Here is a 22,377-nt window from a genome sequence, read left to right as displayed (position 1 = left end):
ATAAGTATTGTATTGCCCCCCAAAAGTTATGCAAATCACCAATATACACTTATTATGGGAAATGCTTATAAAGTGCTTTTTTCCCTGCACTTACTACTGCATCAAAGCTTCACTTCCTGGATAAAATGGTGATGTCACAACCCGACTCCCAGAGCTGTGCGGGCTGTGGCTGCTGGAGAGGATGATGGCAGAAGGATGCTCAGTGTCCTCCAGTGCCCTGTGTCCCCCAGTGTCCTCTGCCATCATCAGGAAGTGACATCACGATTTTATCCAGGAAGTGAAGCCTTGATGCAGTAGTAAGTGCAGAGAAAAAAGCACTTTATAAACATTTCCCGTAATAAATATATATTGGAAATTTGTATAACTTTTGGGGAGCAATACAGTACTTTAATAAAAAAAATGTCACCGGGCTTCTCCTTTAAAATTATTTTCATACACAACAATGGGGTTGTCCATCAATATTATCTACCTGGTCATAGCGGTCCCAGTCTGGAATTAGAAAGGGTTGTAGCTAGTTTTATAATAGGTGTGATTCACATCACAAAAGTTAAAGGGGTATTCCCATCTTGAGAAGTTATCCTCTATCCTGTGGCTGATTGCAGGGCTTCTGATCACTAGGGCCCCTAACAATCTCAAGAACAGGGACCCCATTCTCTATGGGAGCTGCCAAAAACAGCCAAACACCATACTTGACTGTTTCCTTGGCTTCCATAGAAAATGAAAGGAGGGGTGCATGCACACAACACCAGGAAAGTCAGACCCCCAAGATGAGCTAGTTATCCTGTGGAAACAGGGGATAATGTCTCAAAATGGGTATAACCCTATAAAGGAGACTTAGGGAGATATGCAATATATCTGAGACTGGACTCACAGGTTTGGATTCTTTTTCAGCGTTGTCCTTTGTTAGACTGAATCCACAATTGGGACAGGTTTTCGGCTTGTGTCTGTTGGTATACATAAAATTGCAGAAAGGATTTTTACACTTTCCTTTTCCCCGCTGTGTAGCTAAGCCCAGGTCCTGTTGAAAGGAAAAAGAACAGTTACGCATTCTCTCTCTATGGCCAGGTTACTTTTTTCCCCTTTATTTTACATGAAAATGTCCTTTAAATAAGCGCTGTCATTACCAATAAATACTGTTAGGGGAGCTCATATACTACATCTCTGCAATTTATTTTTTAAATGTATTGCCTGTTCTCTATATGAAATACAAAACTATAAATTCAGCCACTAAGTGTCTCACTTACTAAAAAAAAAACTGCAGTCGAGGTGCCGTGACTATTACTAAAGGCCCTATTACACAAAGCGATACATTACGGACAATAATTGCTTGGTGTGATAGAATACAACAATAAGACGACATGTTGAAATGTCAATGATCACAACATCAGCGATATGCTGCCATCGTTCCATGAAGTAAGAGCGGCAGCAGCAGACTGCCGCTATCTTCTATGGGCTGCTCGGACGATCTAGCGATCACCCGGGCATCCCCCACAACACGAAACAAGTATGTGACGTAAATACTAAGTCCTAAGAGAAACAACCTGTATGGTTTAATCTCTTTGTAGAATACTTTAGGTAAGATATTATATATAATGTAATATATACCTACCAGTGCCACAGGGCAGCTATATTTATAGGATGGAAAGGCATCAGTTACTACTTTAAGCTGTGGCTGTGATACAGGTGCTTGGACATCTGCTCTTAACTGTTTAGAGGAAGAAAAAAAAAAAGACTTAGACCATGATTATGATATGAATAGGGAAACATGCAGGATAATACATTAATACACAAGGAAGGAAATACATCTGAAAATGCTTCTGATAAACAAAAAATAAGCTCTACATCCCCCTTTCCCACCAATGTCAAGTGTCGGCTGGGCTGCTGTTTTTATACCACTGCCAATCGAAGGGAGGATGGGTGCTTTCAAGTATCGGCTGTCCCGTGGCGGAATAAATGTACTCTGGGACAGAGTTCTCCCCAGTTCCCTCTGTAGGTCCCCCTATAGTAGATGGCCCCCGGTGTAGACAACCTTTAGTAGATGCCCCGTGTAATTCCCCTATACCCCTATAGTAGATGGCCCCCTGTAAAGGTTCCCCTATATAGTACATGGCCCCCAGTTTAGGTCCCCCTATAGTAGATGGCCCCCTGTGTAGATTGTTCCTCCTTCAGCAGATAGCCCCCGAAGCAGCTCCCCTTAATTGGATCCAAGGAAACTGTGGTAAGCGAACAATACAGTTCTGCATATTAAAGGAGAAGTCGGGTGAAATTTTTTATTAATATATTGTATTTTCCCCTAAAAGTTATACAAATTACCAATATAGACTTATTACGGGAAATGTACATTAAGTGCTTACAACTGCATCAAGGCTTCACTTCCTGGATAACATGGTGATGTCACGACCCGACTCCCAGAGCTGGGTGGGCTGTGGCTGCTGGAGAGGATGATGGCAGGGGGACACTGACGGACACAGGGCACTGGAGGGACACTGAGCATCCCTCTGCCATCATCCTCTCCAGCAGCCACAGCCCGCACACCCCTGGGAGTTGGGTTGTGACATCACCATTTTATCCAGGAAGTGACATCACCATGTTATCCAGGAAGTGAAGCTTTGATGCAGTAGTAAGTGCAGTGAAAAAAGCACTTTATAAGCATATTCCATAATAAGTGTATATTGGTGATTTGTATACCTTTTGGAGGGCAATACAATACTTCCTCCCGGTCCCGCGCGCAGCAGCAGCTTCAATGCGGCCTGTCTTAGCTGACAGACCGCTCAGCCAATCACTGGCCAGGACCACTGCGACCAGTAATTGGCTGTGCGGTCTGTCAGCTCAGACAGACCGCACCGAAGCTGATGCTGCACGCGGGACTGGGAGGCAGAAGGAGCGCAGAAGACGACCTGCAACATGTGTAGGTAATGTTTGGTGTTTAAACAAGGGCTGCAAGGACATCGGCAACAATGTCCCCGCAGCCCTTGCTAAACGATTATCGAGCCGTGTAATAGGCCCAGTAAACGAGCGCCGATCTAGCAGATCAATGTAAACCTTACACATATCCCTCCACGCTCCACAGTGTCATTCTCGCTTCTTCCCTCTACCCGCAGCCACCGCTAAAACTTCTGAGAGGCAAAGATGAACCAATGACCGTTTCATCTGCTGATCGTTGTCTTTTGGCAGATTATCGCTCCGTGTTATAGGGTCGTAAGACTAGATTTTTTATATGAAAATTACCTGCACCAATATCCCAGCATGTGAATGGTCAGCTGGAGACTATTCTATCAGATTTGTTGTAAGCCAAAGTGTCATCAGCTAGTAAGTGACAAACCCTTATAGAATTTGATATAAAGAAAATCAATATCCTTACTGAACAACTATTTGTATATTCCTTTTTACCGTAATATCTGGAGTTCCAGGTTGCTGTAAAACCACTTGACCAAGCTGCTTCAGTGTACTAGCCTTTAGCCCGGAGGAGGTTATAAGGTTATGTGCATCTGTAAGAGATACAAAAGTATTGTTATTATTAATTAGAGACCAATGTAAATGTGAAATGCGCTGTTAAAAGGGGTTGTCCAGCGAAAATGTTGTTTTTTTTTCAGTATGACACAGTGCTCTCTGCTGACATCTCTGTCCGAGACAGGAACTGTCCAGAGCAGCAGCAAATCCCCATAGAATACCTTTCCTGCTCTGGACAGTTCCTGTCTCTGACAGAGATGTCAGCAGAGAGCACTGTGTCAGACTGGAAAGAATACATCACTTCCTGCAGGACATACAGCAGCTGATAAGTATGGGAAGACTTCAGATTTTTAGATAGAAGGAAATTACAAACCTATATATCTTTCTGAAACAAGTTGATTTGAAAGAAAAAGATTTTCGCGCTGGATAACCCCTTTGAAGCGCATACTAAACATAAAGGGAAACCTCCATTAGATGACCACCAAAAAATGCATTAAAAAGTGGTCTGCTATGGTGATGGTCTTCTGAAGGAAAGTGGCCACAAAACATGTCTGAACTCAGCTCAGCAATATGCAGAATGGAGCATGGGCCATACAATTGTTGTATGACCATTCATTCAGGATTAAAATTCCCCTCCGGGGGAATTCTAAAGCCGGGGGAATCAAGCATCGAGCCTTTGAGTTTGGATAACATTGCCGAACCTGAACATTTTGACTGGTTCGCTGCACACAAGTAATGCTTATAGTATACTAAAGCATTATATCGTAAGTATTTTTAGTATTAGTATAAGCTTCTAGTCCCCTAGAGGGACAAAAAATACAGATATAGTTGTGACGCAACTGCACCAAGTGGTAACAGAAACATAACACATTCTTTTGCATGGCTCATGGGGTAAAAGAAAAATAAAGGAAGAAAGAAAAAAAAATCTACTTATGCTGGCACCCAAATTGCTGCTTATTACCAGGTTTTAAAATGGTCAATGTGCTGCCAGCGCACTCCACTCTGGTCCCTCGGTTTGCACTGGCTGGGGCTGGGAGTATCGCTCTTATGGGCCGGGAAGCAGCTGCAAGTGGTTTAGCCGCATTCTTGGTCTCTGCTTTGTGGGCTGAAGAAGTAGACGATGGATGGGTCCTATATGTAAGAATAAAAAAATAATTCTCTAATGTAACATGCTAACACAATTTCCAATCAGTATAACAGATGCAATGGCAAATACAACATTCTAACATTAAGGGCTTATTCCCACATCCTGTATTTAATGGATGCTACAGACAGGGAAGCCCTGCAGTGGAGAGTTTCCCCGCCCGGCATGATGCATCAATGTCATACCGGGAGTAGGGAAATTGTTTGAATCTCTCTGTACAGGGTTTCCCCGTCCGTACTAGAGAGCTCCCCCCCCCCCACGCCCTGTAGCATCCGTCCGTTACGGGACGTGGAAATAAGGACGTTTTAGAATACTTCTGATAGGTCAAAGTGAGAGGTTTTGATAGAGTCCAGGTTGCGGAGGCCCCTCTGATCACTGAAAAAGAGGTGCTAAAGCTGAATGCAGTGTTAATGGTGTACAGGCTCATAGGAAATATGAATACATTTTTCTGAACACCTCTAGATAGAAGTAAGGAAGTAATAATAATAATACAGTGGTTTAAGAGCTCACAGTTTTTCAAAATTATAACTTGGTTTAAGAGCATTGCTTTGGTTTAAGAGCTCCCTCTACTGGGTGGGAGGGGAACTGGGGGAGGGGCATGGTCTGCATAGTGGGGGTCTACAGCACTGTACTCTGACCCAGGAAGTCTCCCTCACCTTCCAAATCAAAGCAGATCCACTTCAGGCTGGGGCTTACATTAGGGGACAGGACTGTGGAGGTAATCTCCTAATAGTTCCTCTCTCACCGGACAGAGTGCTGCTATACTGTGCCCACATATTCCCTGCTCAGTCCATCATACTCTCTGCAGTCTCTGTCAGCCCTTGTGTTTCCCATCCCTGCCAATATGGGAATCTGCAGCTCCATCCTGTATCTACAAACAGCTGATGTTTTTTCAGGTTTATGCAGTTACTATACATTATACACCACATGCTGATTACTATACTGTACAGTAACTTATAATATCACATATCCAGCTGTTTCTAAATCTTTGTTTCATTTGTTTGTTCACATGTTATTAAGAATAAAAAAATCATTATTATTTTTTGGGATGTGGAACCAATTGTCTGCATTTCAATGATTTCTTATGGGAAAATTTGCTTTGGTTTAAGAGTGGATTTGGATTACAAGCGCGGTGCCGGAACAAATTCTGCTCGTAATCCAAGGCACCACTGTAGTTAGTAAAGATGGCTATGGATTAGTCCTATGAACTGTGATGGAATAACCACTATGCACAATAGATAGGATATGATTTTGTGTCCAATAATATTGAAAATGTGAGCTCACTTTGAAGAAGAGGCTTGAGATGACCCTTTAGAACGTCCAACTGGTTTCTCGGTTTTGCTGGCATCACACCCTGCTACCTGCGCACTCTTCTCTAGTGGTGTAGCCTGTGTAGACCCCTGGGCCTGACCATTATCCTCTGCTATAAAATGAGAGTCTGAAATGATCACTTCTTCCCACTCTTCACTCGGAGTTGCTGGAGTAGCTTGAAGAAGGTGACTGACGGCCTCTGTGTTCTCTTTCTCCGTTGCTTTTGACTCACTTGCAGTGATGGCAGACTGCTCCTGGGCATCTGGATTGTCAGAGGGCAGCGTTGTGGCATTTGATGAGACTGGGTGCTTTTCTTTTGCTAGTTTCCCCTGGAAAGTAAAAATATAAAAGAAATAATTTGTAAAACATATGTGGATGAGCAAATAGGTAGTAATGCATGGTCATCCAAGAGAGTAAGTCAGTGTTCCTACCTCTGGACAATGAGACATAGGACATGAAGAGATGCAGGGTGCATGCGGGTAGAAGACCCGCTGAGAAAAGCCAAGTGTATTTCCACATCTGATATCAGATCAAGTGGGAGAAAGTAAACACAGGGATGCTTTAAAGAGGTACTCTGGGCTGGGGGGCTTTTTTGCGTATGGCTGGGGAGGAGGTGAAGGAGGTGGATGAGGGCAATGACGTTCCCCTTACTTCCCCGATTCCAGCGTCCTGTCCCGCATCGCGCCACTCCGGTGGCCATATGCAAAAAAGCCCCCCCAGCCCAGAGTACCCCTTTAAATCATAATTCTACCATAGTAATCAGACCCCTACAAAATAATGTCATGACATATCACTGGGACACTAAAGGGAATATCTCCTTAGGGTATGTTCACAATGAGTAATAGAGGCAAAATTCCCAAAATCCCGCCTGCCTCAATGTCACATAAAGTCTCTATGGGATGGCTCAAGCGCCTCCACTCCCGCTGCTCTCCGCTCAAAGAATTGACATGTCAATTCTTTGAGCAGAGCGCGACAGAAGCGGAGGCGCGCAGGCCCTCCCATAGAGACACTGTGTGACACTGAAGCAGACGGGCTCTCTGCCGCGGAATTCCGCCTATACTATTCAGTGTGAACATACCCTTAGAGTCTAATGCTAATAGAGAGTCAGAAAACTCACCATGCATTAATCTCAAATATTCTAGTGTAAGAACTCAACCTAACAGTAGTTAGGAAGAGGGGTGTACAGCGAGTGCACTACTTGGTTGGCACCAAGAACCAGCAAATATGAGTAATAGAAGTAGTAGGCTCTCTAGCGTAACTCCCCTTAAATTATCCAAGTTAATATTTATAGTCTTAGATATATATAGTTTCTGGTTATATCATAAATGAGTGATTATAATAAGTCAGAATTGTGTATAGAGATAAATAATTTTTATATTCATAAGATGAAACAAATAAAAAAATAAAATTAACCAGTGAAGAATACAAGCAAAATTAAAAAACACACCTATATCAAGATTCATAAGGCTCTATAGGCATATATATCAGTATATATCTTCATAGTATGATAATCATAGGAGTATATATATATTAAAATTCTTAGTGTAAAACACATATAAAAAACATAGCAAAGTTTGAAGGATGTTTCATTTAAAAAAAAAAAAAAAGTATCTTTGTGTAGTATATTTCATAAACGACTATTTTTCATAAACTATTATAGCAGTACAATCTTGTCCATATGCGACTCTGCAGGGCCCTTGCAGGTCGCAGTGGTTTGTAGTCACTGTGCTTATGGTAAATATAGAACTGTTCCTCTGTTAGTTGATTTGAGATATATTATATCACTTATTCTCGTATATGCAGAGGTAATACAGTTAAAATAGAATAAAAGTGGTGAAAGTACACCTCTCACCAGTCCCAAGTCTCTGTGTTTGCAGGATCTGCGGCCGCAGTTAGTGAGGAGCATGTAGAAGGATATGGAACTTCTCCTGCTCAGAGATCCTTCATTCGGGAGGTTCTCCCCAGAGTATTCCACATAGATCTTGCCCCTTACATTTGTGGAGCTTCAGGAGGTATGTTTCATGTCTGATTGCCTCTCCCAATGTGGCTGGGTGTTCACCCCTGGCTGGGTGCTCAGATCTGAGGTGCAGACTGGTGATATATTGTGCACAATGCGTCTTTCTGCTATATATAACGTTGCAACTCTTATTAAATGCGTTTCAGAACGATGCTCCGTTCTTTCCTCAGTAATATGTTGCAAACTCTTTGCAACATATTACTGAGCAAAGAACGGAGCATCGTTCTGAAACTACTTCTATTATGCATTAATCTCAGTCTCCCAACTACTTAATAAATCGTGCTCACAGGGGTCCAAGGGGTTGGTACTTATCTTCAAGGTTAAGAGCAGCTTTAACTATCCCCATATTCAAAGACTTGAATTGTTGACTCTGCTATAATTCTGCGGAGCCACTATAGTGTTACCTAGATTAAGAAATTTTCCCTATTCCTTCATTTTTCCAGTGTGAGGATTCGGCAGTAAGCAACATAGATCTCATCTTCCTGGACTTCCATGTGCATGTTTCCACATTCATGCAAACAAATGGACTTGAAACCCGCTTCCACTTGCATTCTCCAATAACCACACAATGATGCTGGGACGTTCAGCAATACCATGTGGCCATTGGAGCCAAATGTACATCCTGTAGGGTACAGCACACACATGACTGTTTAGGTAAATCAGTAATGGCCTGCTGCTGTTAACACACAGAATGTATACAGTACAACAATTGATGTATACTCACCTTTGGAACCCATTTTCCCCCAAGTAACTGATTGCAGAGAGGACATTTAGGAGGTTTGTGTCTTGTCACATAAGTAAAAGTGCAGCTGGGGTTGGTGCAGCTCCCGTGTCCTCTTCTGGTGTATGTAGTTGCCTGCAGTACAGAAATTAAATTTAGTTCAATGTCAATGCCTAAACGTGGCTTTATTTAAAGAGGTATTTCTATCTTGACCCTTCTACTATGCCAGAGATGCAGATCACACTTTTCTTAAAACCCCTACTAAAAAAAATAATAAATCAGATCGTGCAGCAATAGTCACCAATTTAATAGTCCGGGATGGTTCTGTGAGGGAGCGACTCGCCACAGGCATCATAATGTATTGGGAGGCAGGAGGTGCAGGGCAGTGTTCATCAGCTTCCTGTGACAGTCATGGAGGAAAAGTAATGAATACAATGTCACATACACCATCTGGGCTGTGTGTTAAATAGATTTTGGACTAAAAAAAGACAATGACTATAAGTTTCACTTCCATCATTTTATAATTCATCTTTATTGGGGTCTAATTACCCCTCACTTCAGATGTTTCCAGCATATCACACAAGGTAAGTGACAATGTTACTCACAAATATACTGGCAAGGGACTCTGAGCCCATTCCAGTGAATGTTCACGAAGCAGTAAGTACAGGACAGAGGCTCCAATCTCTTTCCTGTACATAGTTTCTTTCTGCACCAAGTCCAGCAAATGTGTTAGAGCCCCAGGTAGTAGGTAGGTGGTGATGCAGTGCTCCCTGCACCTAGCCCAGCAAACATAACTAGAGGCATATAATGTATGCATCTCTGCTCAGTATACAGGAGCAGCCACTCTCAGGAGTACAGGAGTCCTTGCTTCTGTATAAAACCGAATTGGCCATTGAATCGGAATCAAATTCAGCAGCCGATTTAACCTCTTGAAATTAGATTTTGGAGGTTCACTTATATCTACTACTAAGAATAAATATTTCCAATCAACTGGTGCGAGAAAGTGCCAGAGATTTGTAATTTCTTTCTATTTAAAAATCTCCAGTTTTCCAGTACTTTTCAGCTGCTTTATGCCCTGCGAGATGTGGAGTTTTCCTTCCAGTCTGACAGAGTGCTCTCTGATGCCCCCTCTGTCCATGTCAGGAACTGTCTGACACGACTAGATGCGTGCAAGTACCTCTGCTACAGAGGTCTCTGCTGTTTGGACAGGATGTGAAGACGGAATCCCCTGAATGTGTCCACACTCGTGGGTGTCAATGAATGTATATGTTAAGGTTTGAATCACTATGAAATTGTCACAAGTTTGTTAAAAATTTCTGAATACAGTTGTGGAATTAACCACAACTGTATTCAGAAATTTTTAACAAACTTGTGACAATTTCATAGTGATTCAAACCTTAACATATACATTCATTGACACCCACGAGTGTGGACACATTCAGGGGATTCCGTCTTCACATCCTGTCCAAACAGCAGAGACCTCTGTAGCAGAGGGGAGGATTATAGTATAGTCATGCTACGTTTCGGGGGGGATCACCCCTCCCTTCTCAAGCATACTTGACAGGTGAGACCCACCACCGATATATAACAATTTGTGAAGTCATCAGATTCTAGACTGAACAAAAGACATCCATGTTACATATTACATTAACTACATTGGTTAAAATGCAATTTTTAGATTTATATTTATCACTTTGTAAATAGTTAAAGGACAAGTGCCATGAGGGGGGGAAAAGACAGGGAAAGGGGGCAGATAGGTGATTGAAGCATATTACACACTTATATAACTTTGTAATGTGCTTCAATTAGTGGGAAAAAGTTTTTCATGGCACTTGTCCTTTAACTATTTAAATATTTCCAATTGCAATATCACCAAACTGCCACTAGGTGGCCTACCTAATACACTTCACATTACTCACAAAAAAGACTGAAAACTACAGATCTCATTCAGCCCCCATGGCTGCTGAGATTCTACTACAAAGACCCAGTAAGTCTCTTTCTGTAATAATTTCCTTTTCATCTCACTTCTATCTTTACACCATACCTCCTTCAAGACTGTCCATCTTAAATCGCTTACTCTACGTTTCTTTTCAAAAAAGTGTCTCACTGAATTTCTTCTTTCCTATTTCTTCCTCCTTTTGTTCTCCTAACCTTTGTCCAAATAACCTGATTGCCGATCTATGTTCATTAAGCCTAATTTTTACTGCTCTGCTGGTTTGTCCCACATACGCATCTCCACATAGACACATTAAAAGGTATATTACATTAGCCAAACACTTTTTTAAAAAGAAACATAGAGTAAGCAATTTAAGATGGACAGTCTTGAAGGAGGTATGGTGTAGAAGAGATTATCACAGAAAGAGACTTACTGGATCTTTGTAGTAGCCATGGGGGCTAAATGAGATCTGTAGTTTTTAGTCTTTTCTGTGAGTAATGTGTAAAGTATTAGGTTGGCCACCTAGTGGCAGTTTGGTGATATTGCAATTGAAACTATTTAAATATGTTTATTGGGTGTAAAGTTAGAAGTGATACATATAAATCTAAAAATTGCATATCCCAGTGAAATCTGCTTTTAACCAATGTAATTAATGTAATATGTAACATGGATGTCTTTTGTTCAGTCTAGAATCTCATGACATCACAAATTGTTATATATTGGTGGTGGGTCTCACCTGTCAAATATGCTTGAGAAGGGAGGGTGTGATCCCCCAAAACGTAGCATGACTACGCCAGCTACCGGCCTCCCCTCTGCTACGGAGGTCTCTGCTGTTTGGGCACACGGCTCTCAGGAGCATCAGAGCAGGATGTGAAAACGCAATACCCTGATTGTGTCCGCACTCGTGGGTTTCAATGAACGGTTATATGTTAAGGTTTGAATCACTATTAAATTGTTTGTTGAAAATTTTTGAATACAGTTGTGGAATTAATGTTTGCAAGCATCCAGTCGTGTCAATTGTTTACTATTGTGACTTTATGATATAGAGGAGTTGGCGACTCCAGACCAGAAAGAATACACCACTTCATACAGGACATACAGCAGCTGATAAGTACTGGAAGATTTGAGGTTTTTTTTTAATAGAAGTAAATTACAAATCTCTGGCACTTTCTGGCACCAGTTGAAAGATCTTGAAAGATGCTGAACAACCTCTTTAACAAGGTAATTGCGCCAAGAATAAATAGCTCCGCCATAAGATATAACAGAAGACAGCTGTAGGCCAAACAATTATTTCGTCTATTGCTATCTTTACAAAACAGGACATGTAGGACCGACTCAAATAGGTATATAATTTCTATAGCGAGTCAAGTAGCTGCCCAAATACCAGCTCCATCTTTTTTTGTATTACCTGGATTGCCATTACTGTGAGAACGGACATTTCTGACTGTGCAAGGGCAATGCCTCCATCTTCTTCAATGACCACATTGGCTGCCGGGTAAGTGCTTGTCTGCCCGATCTCTAAAGTAGCATCATTAAGGATAATCTCCCCCGTCAGTTTCTCAGGCAATTGGGTATATAGACTGCTAGGAACAACTTCTTGTACGGTGTTTGCTGGGGTGAAGCTTGCCCCTTCCTCAGTCAGACCTTCCACCTCAGACAAATGCTCAGAAAGGTTCATTTGTCCTGGATCCAAAGTAATGATGCTTTGACCTCCATTATGGGATAAAGCAGCAGAGGGAGCCAGGGGCGCTGCCTCTCTGGGCTGAGTGACACAGATATCTACATGCTGCCGCTCCTCCTCATGGAACCTCTTGGGGATCAGGATGTATTCTGAACGAGGAAGGATCTTTCTGAAGCCCGGGACATCTGATATCATGGTGGATGTACTGGATTTAATATTCTGTTAAAACAAGAAAAACTTACAGCAGGCTGGGAATGTAGACGATCAATACTTTTCCTGTTCACAACCTAAATCCATTTCACATTTTTAGGCCACGTTCGCACAATGTACCGGTCGTTCTGAGACCCGGCCGTATAACAGAACGCCCGGTGTCAGTGAAATTTATCCTGGCCAGTACTGCATTTCTCTTGAACTGGCATCCGTGTGCGCCCGCATCCCAATACACCATTGCACACAATGGAAAGTGCGGCCGTAGCTGCACTCTCCATTCTGTGCACTGTCAGGGTTGTGTGGCCGCTATTCAATGAATAGCGGCTGCACAAAACTGACATGTCAGTTTTTGTTGCAGCCGCTAGCGATCCCGGCTGGAGTGTATAGTATGTGTATGTACTCCGACCTTGATTCCATAAACTGCAGCACAATGTAAATGTTCTATTAATAACGGCCGTGATTAATAGAAAATTTACGTAGTGTGAACGTGGCCTTAGGTATAGAAAAAATCTACATAGAAAATTACCTCTGTTAACGCATTACATTGTGCAAACGTTTATATGTATGGGGAAGATGGTTGAGACAGAAATATCGGCACCTTTAGAAGTACCAAAATAATAATTATAATAATTTTTATTTATATAGCACCAACAGATTCCGCAGCACTTTACAATTCCTGTAATGACAGTCCTGTAACCCAATAAGCACTTACAGAATCCAGCCCTTCCTTCTCCAGCTTTGCTCGCTCCAGGTAATAGCTCTTCTCGGCCACACTGAGAAGTTTCCAGCTCTCACTTATCTTCTTGTTAATCTCAGACTGTGGGAGGTGCGGGACCTCTTGTTGGACTTTCAAATAGATATCATAGTAATAGAGGAGATAGGCAGACCTGTAATACAAAGACTTGACTTGGGTGAGCTAGTACAGCTTAAAGTGACACTGTCACCTCCTTTTTGCATTCTTACATCTCTACACAGGTGTAAAGAGTAAATTTAGTGGTTTTCATACCTTATTTTATATCATACGTCATGGTGCTTGTTCAAGTAAAAAGTCATCTTTTATCAACTGCAGATTGTGTAAAGTGGGCAGTGCCTCATGGCATTAGCGCCACTTAGCCCACCCATAGTGCCACAGTTGGCCCCGCCCCCTCACTGGCCATTAGTACAGGCTGGACAAAATGTCTAGACCCCACCCCCTCTACGTTGGCCAACCAATGGGTGTCAAGGGGGCGGAGCTAAGTGGTGCTAATGTCACGATGCCACGCCCACTTCATACAATCTGCAGTTGATAAAAGGACACTTTTTACTTGAACAAGCACCATGACGTATGATATGAAATAAGGTATGAAAAATGGTAGATTTGGCGCTCAATGCCCAGATATTAGATTATATAATTTAGCCGCTCTCTTTCGCCATGCTAAAGATTGGATTATGGACACGTCATATTTCTCCAATATTTTAATTGAGAAAGCTTTAGCAGCACCTTGGCCTTTACCCACCCTGCTACATGCTAAATTACCAGAACTACCCCCAGAAATTAAGAGAAGTGTTATCTTTAAAGACACCATTGCCACATGGAAGGCGATACGAAAATTATATGGTTTACCCTTTTGCCTATCGAAAAGATTTCCTCTGTGGCATTCACCACTTTACCCACCTGACTCAGACAAATTGGACTACTCAGAGTGGCAGAGTGCACATGTTTCTTCTGTTGGGGATCTGCTGGATACTAATTCCAACACTTTCTTATCATGGGATATCGTCAGAACACGATTTAAATTGTCCTCATTTAATTTACCTCAATACGATTCTATAATTGAATTTCTTAATTCCAGAGTACGGGACATAGCAGAAGCAGAAAGTGATATAGAATTTGATAATCTATTCCCAACACCACCAGTTCATAATTTTTTTATCACATACATATGGAGAACTTAGATCACGCTCTCAAAAGAATTTATCTAGACAAATTTTTTTTTTAAAATGGTCCTCCGTAATTTTTTCAGAGGATCTGACCCAACAAATATTGAGAGGATCTCAACTAGTGCATTCTGCCACTCCCAATGTGGTTCTATGTGAAATACATTTCCGCTTTATACACAAGCCATGCCACTTCTCCCTCTTAGTTATCTTTTTCATTTTATTGATATAGACTCTACTACTCCCTCTCCTAAATTACTTACTTCTAAAGGAATTCATTTAACTCTATTAGTTCCCCTGAAATGTTTATTAAGACACTGGATACTGGATACTCTACCAGACATTTCTGAGGTAATCTCCGCTCTGAAGGAGATCTTTCATTGGGAACTTTTGGATGTATTGCGCACCAAAGAAAAATCAACAAAAACATTTATGTCCAAATGGACACAATTTCTAATTCATGATTTTACTATAGAAGAGAGAGACTCTGTCATTAATCAATTTAAGGACACTGATTGGTATTGCATGGCCGCCCAAAAGGGAACTCTGGGAGCACTCCAAATATCTTAAGCTTTTCCCTTTCTCTGTTAAATACAATTCTCTCCATTCTATTGGTAGCATATTTGAATATCTGACATCTATACCATGTTTTAAGGTGATATTATAAATTACTGTTTTTCTACTTATGTTTTTGGTAAGACTACATTGTATTGTATATGATAATATATCTTTTAAGGTTATTACAAAGGCTCATAGTATCTGTATGATATTGTAAACATACAATCCTTTGTTGCCTGTGAGCGACTTTCTTTTTGAATATGTAATGAATTTTCAATATGTATGTTCAAATATTACATAAGCCACTAATAAAATATTGTTTAAAAAAAAAAAACACGGTAGATTTACCCTTTACACCTTTGTAGAGATGTCAGAATGCACAAAGGGGGTGACAGTGTCACTTTAATAGATTTTCTGGATCGCGTTAATATAAATTGCTTGGTACTTTAAAAACTGGGTCTGCCTGTGTATTGGGGATTTTCAGATTAATTTTAACGGGAACCTGATAATCTGGAGACCCAAAAGGACACCATGCAACACTTAAACAGGTACTCCGGGTGTACCAGAGGCCTTTTCTTGTATTGCCAGGGAGGGGGTGGATGAAAACAATGATGTCCACTTACCTCCCCAGCTCCAGCGCTCGGGCCCATATCATGCTGCTCCGGATCAGGCCCTAGCGCTGGAGCCAAAAAAGTGGAGGGGAGGTACTCCTGCCCGGAGTCCCCCTTTAATTTACTCCGAGCTGGTGCAGCAGAGAAGTCAAAGGAGAAGTCCGGCAAAAATTTTTATTAAAGTATTATATTTCCCCCTAAAAGTTATACAAATCACCAACATACACTTATTACGGGAAATGCTTATAAAGTGCTTTTTTCCCTGCAGTTACTACTGCATCAAGTCTTCACTTCCTGGATAACATGGTGATGTCACTTCCTGGATAACATGGTGATGTCACTTCCTGGATAACATGGTGATGTCACAACCAGACTCCCAGAGCTGTGCGGACTGTGGCTGCTGGAGAGGATGATGGCAGAGAGATGTTCAGTGTCCCTCCAGTGCCCTGTGTCCCTCAGTGTCCCTCTGCCATCATCCTCTCCAGCAGCCACAGCCCGCACAGCTCTGGGGGTCGGGGCGTGACATCACCATTTTATCCAGCAAGTGACATCACCATGTTATCCAGGAAGTGACATCACCATGTTATCCAGGAAGTGACATCACCATGTTATCCAGGAAATGACATCACCATTTTATCCAGAAAGTAAAGCCTTGATGCAGTAATAAGTGCAGGGAAAAACACTTTATAAGCATTTCCCATAATAAGTGTATAATGGGAATTCGTATAACTTTTGGAGGGCAACACAATACTTTTTCACTGGATTTCTCCTTTAAACACTTACACCCTAGTGAGTGGACACCCTATGCCTTTCTAACAAAGTATTGTCCAAGCTGGACTACCACAATGTCAGACACAGTGTCGGACTGGTCTGCCAGGCTACTGATGGGTCCTAATTTTGAAACAGTAATGGGTCTCAATAACAGGATGACCCCATTTTGAGGTGACTGTAGACTCAATTGCCACCAGGGTCTATTGCTTATGGGGTAATTCACTGAAAATCCATAAAAACTTAATCATTTGATATGCAAATAAAAACGTATGTGACTTCTTTTTTATAGATGGAGGGGACCCTCAGGATTATGTTTAGTGGGCCTAAATACCAGTCCATTACTGGTCAGACAGGTGTAAAGGTGCAGCTGTAAACACTCTTACCTTGGTTTCTTCACAGCCTCTCCTTGTTCGGAGCAGCCCCTGTATTTCTTCTTCTTTACTGGAGGCTTTGCTGGCACATAGCTTTCCTCCATCTCCTCAGACACCACTGTTACCTCAGTGCCATCAAAAGGATCGTCCATTTCTAAGAAATAAACAAATTTAATAAAACTCTAAGCCAAACCTCCAGCATAGAGTTCTTTATTTTTAGTTACGTTTAATGTTACCGTATTTATTTGAAGTAGTAAGTAAATCAACCTAGGATTAGGAATCATATCCTAATAGTTTGGCACTTTGTTATTTTTAGGGAGCCGGCATAAACCGTTTTTTTTTTTTTTACTGTGTTAATCTCGCAGAATAAAAACACAATTTTATAGTTTGGGTTGTGCAGTGATCCCCCCCAAAAATGTGTAATTTATTTAGTTATTTTCAATTCTCTTCCATAAAAGTATGTGTTCGATAAGAAACACTTTGTATAGAAACTCAACAGCATCCCACAGTCCTGTCATAGGAACAATGATGGGTGACAGAGACCTAGATGCCATGATAAGTAATGATCCTGCTATCTATGAGCTTAAAGTGACTCTGTACCCACAATCTGTCCCCCCCAAACCGCTTGTACCCTCAGATAGCTGCTTTTAATCAAAGATCTGTCCTGGGGTCTGTTCGGCAGGTGATGCAGTTATTGTCCTAAAAAAACTAGTTTTAAACTGGCAGCCCCGTGGCCAACGGGCGTGGCCTAGATTGTGTATGCATTAGGCTGGCACAACCTCTCTGTCCCTCCTCCCTGCCCTCCTCATCATTAGGAATGCTCCAGGCAGATTTTCTACTATTCATCACCTGTGTTAGCACGGCACATGGGCTGGATTGTTAAGGCACCTGTGCAATGTTCAGACAGGAGAAAATAATCTAGGGGCATTCCTAATGATCAAGAAGGTGGGGAGGAGGGATGGAGGGGTGGTGCAAAGTTAGGGCACAGATACTCCAAGCCACGGCCATTTGGCACGGGCTGCAAGTTTAAAAGTTGTTTTTAGAACAATAACTGCATTACCTGCCCCAGGACTAGTGATGTCACGATACCAGAATTTTGAGTTCGATACCGATACCAACTTTTTTATTTCAATACCAATTCGATACTTAATAAAGAATTAAAAAACAAGAAAAACACAACTATAGAAATATAATGCATGCCTGCCCCCCTCGACTGTTAGATATGTGACCTTTTCATCACAGAATTTTTTTTCTGGGATGGGATTTCACTAAAAATCAGAAAATTTGGACTTGGCCTTTTTTGCAATTACACTGTTTACTATGCAATATCAGGAATGTAATCATTTTATAGTTGAGGCAATAACACTTCAGCTATCAGGGTATGCTGGGGGCAGTAGTTATGCACTGTTTCAGCTGTTGGGGTATGCTGAGGGCAGTAGTTTTGCACTGTTTCAGCTGTTGGGGTATGCTGGGGGCAGTAGTTTTGCACTGTTTCAGCTGTTGGGGTATGCTGGGGGCAGTAGTTTTGCACTGTTTCAGCTGTTGGGGTATGCTGGGGGCAGTAGTTTTGCAATGTTTTTACATAACATTAAGGACAATTCTCTTTTGAAATCCTTTCATTTTACAAAACAATATACACAGGGTATACACAGCACCAGGGTCAGAACAGTGTACATGAAGTAGATTGCCACAGTGTATACAGACTGAGAGGGAGACAGAAAGAAAAATAAGATAGATAGGAGATAGGAGATAGATAGATAGATAGATAGATAGATAGATAGATAGATAGGAGATAGATAGATAAATAGATAGATGATTGATAGATAGATAGATAGATAGATAGATAGAAGGCTGCATTGTGGCAACTTGGCATGGAGAGAGTCAGTATCCCACCCGCGGTGGGCTCCGGGGGCGGGGCTTGTCGATGGGGGCGGAGCTTGCGGGACGTACCAGAAACATTAATTTGCCAGGTCCCTAGCCCGTTTGTCTTCAAGAGTGCCCCAAACCCACCACAATGCAAGGAGGGAGCCGAGCTCCATTGCAGCCCTGTGGGCAGCACTCCCATGTAGTGTTCCCCCCCCCCCCGGCCACAACCCTCTGCAAGTCTACAGTGCCGCACCTGTCAGCCTTGAAGTGAGCACAGGAGTCAAAAAGGCAGCCCTGCTCATGCACCACCACAGCCCTCAGCGTCACCGGCTCGTTAGGACTCAGCCCCTAGACTTGGACGTGCAGTGGCTCATCCCCCAGTGAGGAGACACTGACAGGCATACTGTGCGGCCTATACTCTGTACAGTCCAGGGTCTCCACAGCCCGGCCGCTTCTAAACTGAGCACTCTGGATCAACTAGCTGCATTGCGCGACCCGCCGCTGCACCTGTGGCACCGGGGGGGGGGGGGGGGGGGGGGGGTTGATCGGGCGGCATATGGACATTCCCTGCTTAAACGACTGCTGCCCACAGGATCATTTCTGGAGGGGTTATATGCCGCTGTCAGTGTGACAGCGGCATGTACACAGTAAAATAGCCGGCACAAGCTATCGCTAAGTGCCGGCTATTTGAATTTGGCGCCGTCGGGACCGGAGGGTGGGCAGGCAACTGAGGTGACTCTAGGGGGCAGGGGGCGCACTGAGAACATGGCCGGCACTCAGCTAGCTGCCGGCCATGTTCTCTGCACTATACTTTATATTAAGCTTCTGTATCAGGCAGTTTAACATAAAGTATCGAATACCAGGAAATCCTGGTACCGAACCATTTTTATGCCCAGAATATCGATAGTAGTATCGATATTTCGGCGCATCGTGCATCCCTACCCAGGACAGATCTTCGATTAAAAGCAGCTATCCGAAGGTACAAGTGGTTTGGGGGGAACAGATTGTGGGTACACCATTGAGAACCCAACCAAAATTTTTTCTTAAAGTGTCACTGTCGTTTCATTTCTTTTGCAGAAATCAATAGTCCAGACTATTTTAAGAAACTTTGTAATTGGGTTTATTAGGCAAATATGCCATTATCTGCATTCAAAAAGCCTTTCCCCAAGTCCCCCCCCCCCCCCCTCCCTCCTCTCTCTCATTCACAGCTCATTATCAGGAAATCTTGACTCTTTTACATCAGTCGATCCCTGTGTAATCTTTGGAGAGGAGGGAGGAGGGAGATTAGTCGGCGACAGAGAGCAAAGGATTACACAGTGGAAGCTGTATGAAAGCCGGTATTCAGAGGTCAGAGAGGTCAGCGCTGACTTTAGAGGAGATAGCCCAGTGATGTAGCTGTAAATTTACTCTTTGTTGTCCTGTTTTGGTGCCTCATCTCCCTCCACCCCTCCCCTCTCCATAAAGAACAATGAAGCCAGGGGGGAGAGCTTCAAACTGCTTTTCCATGATAAAAATGCATTTTTCGGCTAATAAACCCAATTACAAAGTTTCTTAAAATCGCCTGTACTATTGATTTCTGCAGCAACAACAACAAAAAACATTTTATTTTTTTTTTAAACGACAGGGACACTTTAATGACAAAGGGGCTATCCATGTTGATAAAGTTATATTAGATAAGCAGAGGATGAACACCTTTCACCATTCCAATGATCTGTTTGAAGAGGCAAAAGGCACTAGTGTGAATGCTGCAACCTCTTCAATGTTTACTTCCGCTCTTCTGTCTTTGAATATGTAGCAGCGGTGCCAGGTCCTGCAACACTGTGCGATTCATGTCAACTCTGGAACTCCCATATACTTGTCAAGTTTATTAACATAGCATAGGACCGCCTGCTGGGCTGTTCTCATAGTCTGACACAACCAGACCAGAAAGAGTTTTAAAAATAGTCCCGATTCCAGAAAAGTACAGTATATACCTAGCAAGAGCCTCAAAGTATGGCTGCGAAGCAGATTTTGGAGTGTTCTGTATTTCCTATAGCCGGGTCTTCAACTCACACGCTTCCATGCATTCTCTACGGAAGTGCGTGACTTCAGCCGTTCAATCACAGGACACAGAAGAGGAGGCACCGCAGAGGCAGACGTGAGCGCGCCGGATTTGAACAGCGCAGCGGGACTGGAAGGAAGCCGCGCCGTGGGACACCAATCAGCTGCGGTGAGTATATGTGCCAGCGCCTACCGGGGGGGCCAATAATAATTTTTTGTGAACTGCTTCTTTAAGAACATGTGGAAACACAGCCTAAGGCAACATTTACACGTTCTTTTTTTTTTTTTTTTTTGCAAATGGAATAATAGGTCTGTAATTTTTAGTCCACGACCCACAGAAATTGCATCAATAATACACCATTTGTTTTTTGGTGAAGATCAATAAAAGTGGGAAGTTATTTTTAAAAATATTTTAAATAAAGGTGGAATGGTTACGAGCGATCCCACGGACTTCTATATGTGTGTGTTCCTAACACAATTTTTGTCTGCACTAGGGCATGTCTGCGGCATGGATCATGGCCAAATGAAACATCCATAAAACTACAGATGTGTGAATAGGGCCATTGAATGGGACGGTACTTTGTTCATAACTGCAGATCCACAATTACAGACAAATAATACGGACATATTAAGGAATGGGGCTTGCTATTGTTTTCTGTCACTTTTTAGATTTGTGGAAAATATTGACGTACTAATGCCAAATTCGGACACATTCAGATGTGTCAAAAATATGGAGAAGACCTGTCAGCCTTTGTGCTCAGCCTGGGTTACCCTCCCAACAGATAGGGATACCCCCTCCCTCACAGACCCATACCTACCTTGAGATCAAGGGTCCCCAGCCTTCTTGCAGAAGCTTTATTATTGTGTACTTTTCACACACCGAGTCAAGGGTTTTGATCACTCAGAGGTTGAGTATTCCCTGTCCGGTAGAACCAGCACCCACTCTTCCCCACTCTCTGTAAGGGTGGGTTCACACTACGGAATTCTCGCGGATCAACTCCGGGGAATTCCGTCGGCTGTCCGTGCGCCTTTCTGCCAGCTCCATAGACACCATTCTATGTGCCAGCGTATTCCGCTATCCGACGAAAGAAGTGACATGTCACTTCTTTTGGCGGATAGTGGAATACGCCGGCCCATAGAATGGTGTCTATGGAGCCGGCGGAAAGGCGCGCGGCCGGACAGCGGAATTCCGCAGACATTATCCGCAAGAATTCCTCAGTATGAACCCACCCTAAATGTGACCAAGACAGTCCCATTGTCTTACATTTGGAGTCTGTCTTGTGACATTACACACAGCTGGGAGAGAATGTGCTCTAGAACACATTTATTCTGGCTCGATCTAGTGATTGATTGAGGACTAGGACAACTTTTGACAATGCTCTATGATAAAAGTTTTTTTTATTTCTTAAAGTGACAGTGCCCATTTAACCCTTACTGACAAAGGGGTTATTCAGTGAAAATCGTTTTCTTTCACATCAACTGGTTTCAGACAGTTATATAGTTTTGTTATTTACTTCTATTTAAAAATCGCAAGTCTTCTAGTATGTATCAGCTGCTGTATGTCCTGCAGGAAATGTTATTTTCTTTCCAGTCTGACACAGTGCTCTCTACTGCCATCTCTGTTTATGTCAGGAACTGTCCAGGAGCAAATCCCCATAACAAACCTCTCCTGCTTTGGACAGTTTCTGTCTGGGACAGAGATGTCAGCAAAGCGCACCATGTCAGACTGAAAGGAAAAAATTTCATGCAGGACATACAGCAGCTGATAAGTAC

At 42.6% G+C, this 22,377-nt stretch overlaps 1 protein-coding gene across 2 annotated transcripts in view; it reads right to left on the bottom strand.

Moving 5' to 3' along the window:
* Positions 1–22,377, bottom strand: part of HMGXB3 (HMG-box containing 3) — a 34,118-nt gene that overhangs the window by 10,745 nt on the left and 996 nt on the right. Inside the window, exons 1-11 of one of the 2 annotated variants that reach the window (XM_069969128.1) lie at positions 20,617–20,704; positions 16,711–16,852; positions 13,183–13,357; positions 11,988–12,479; positions 8,945–9,043; positions 8,647–8,778; positions 5,879–6,234; positions 4,412–4,581; positions 3,391–3,488; positions 1,610–1,705; positions 872–1,018 (exon numbers count right to left, since the gene is read on the bottom strand). In XM_069969128.1, coding sequence (XP_069825229.1) covers positions 872–1,018; positions 1,610–1,705; positions 3,391–3,488; positions 4,412–4,581; positions 5,879–6,234; positions 8,647–8,778; positions 8,945–9,043; positions 11,988–12,479; positions 13,183–13,357; positions 16,711–16,850 — 1,905 coding nt within the window. In that variant the 5' untranslated portion in view covers positions 16,851–16,852; positions 20,617–20,704. Of the gene's footprint in view, positions 1–871; positions 1,019–1,609; positions 1,706–3,390; positions 3,489–4,411; positions 4,582–5,878; positions 6,235–8,646; positions 8,779–8,944; positions 9,044–11,987; positions 12,480–13,182; positions 13,358–16,710; positions 16,853–20,616; positions 20,705–22,377 lie in introns of those variants that run through there. The other variant, XM_069969127.1, reaches the window with a different exon arrangement.

The sequence above is a fragment of the Dendropsophus ebraccatus genome, chromosome 1 (assembly GCF_027789765.1).
Source record: "Dendropsophus ebraccatus isolate aDenEbr1 chromosome 1, aDenEbr1.pat, whole genome shotgun sequence".
Classification (NCBI taxonomy): Eukaryota; Metazoa; Chordata; class Amphibia; order Anura; family Hylidae; genus Dendropsophus; species Dendropsophus ebraccatus.
This window is presented reverse-complemented; position numbering and strand designations above follow the sequence as displayed.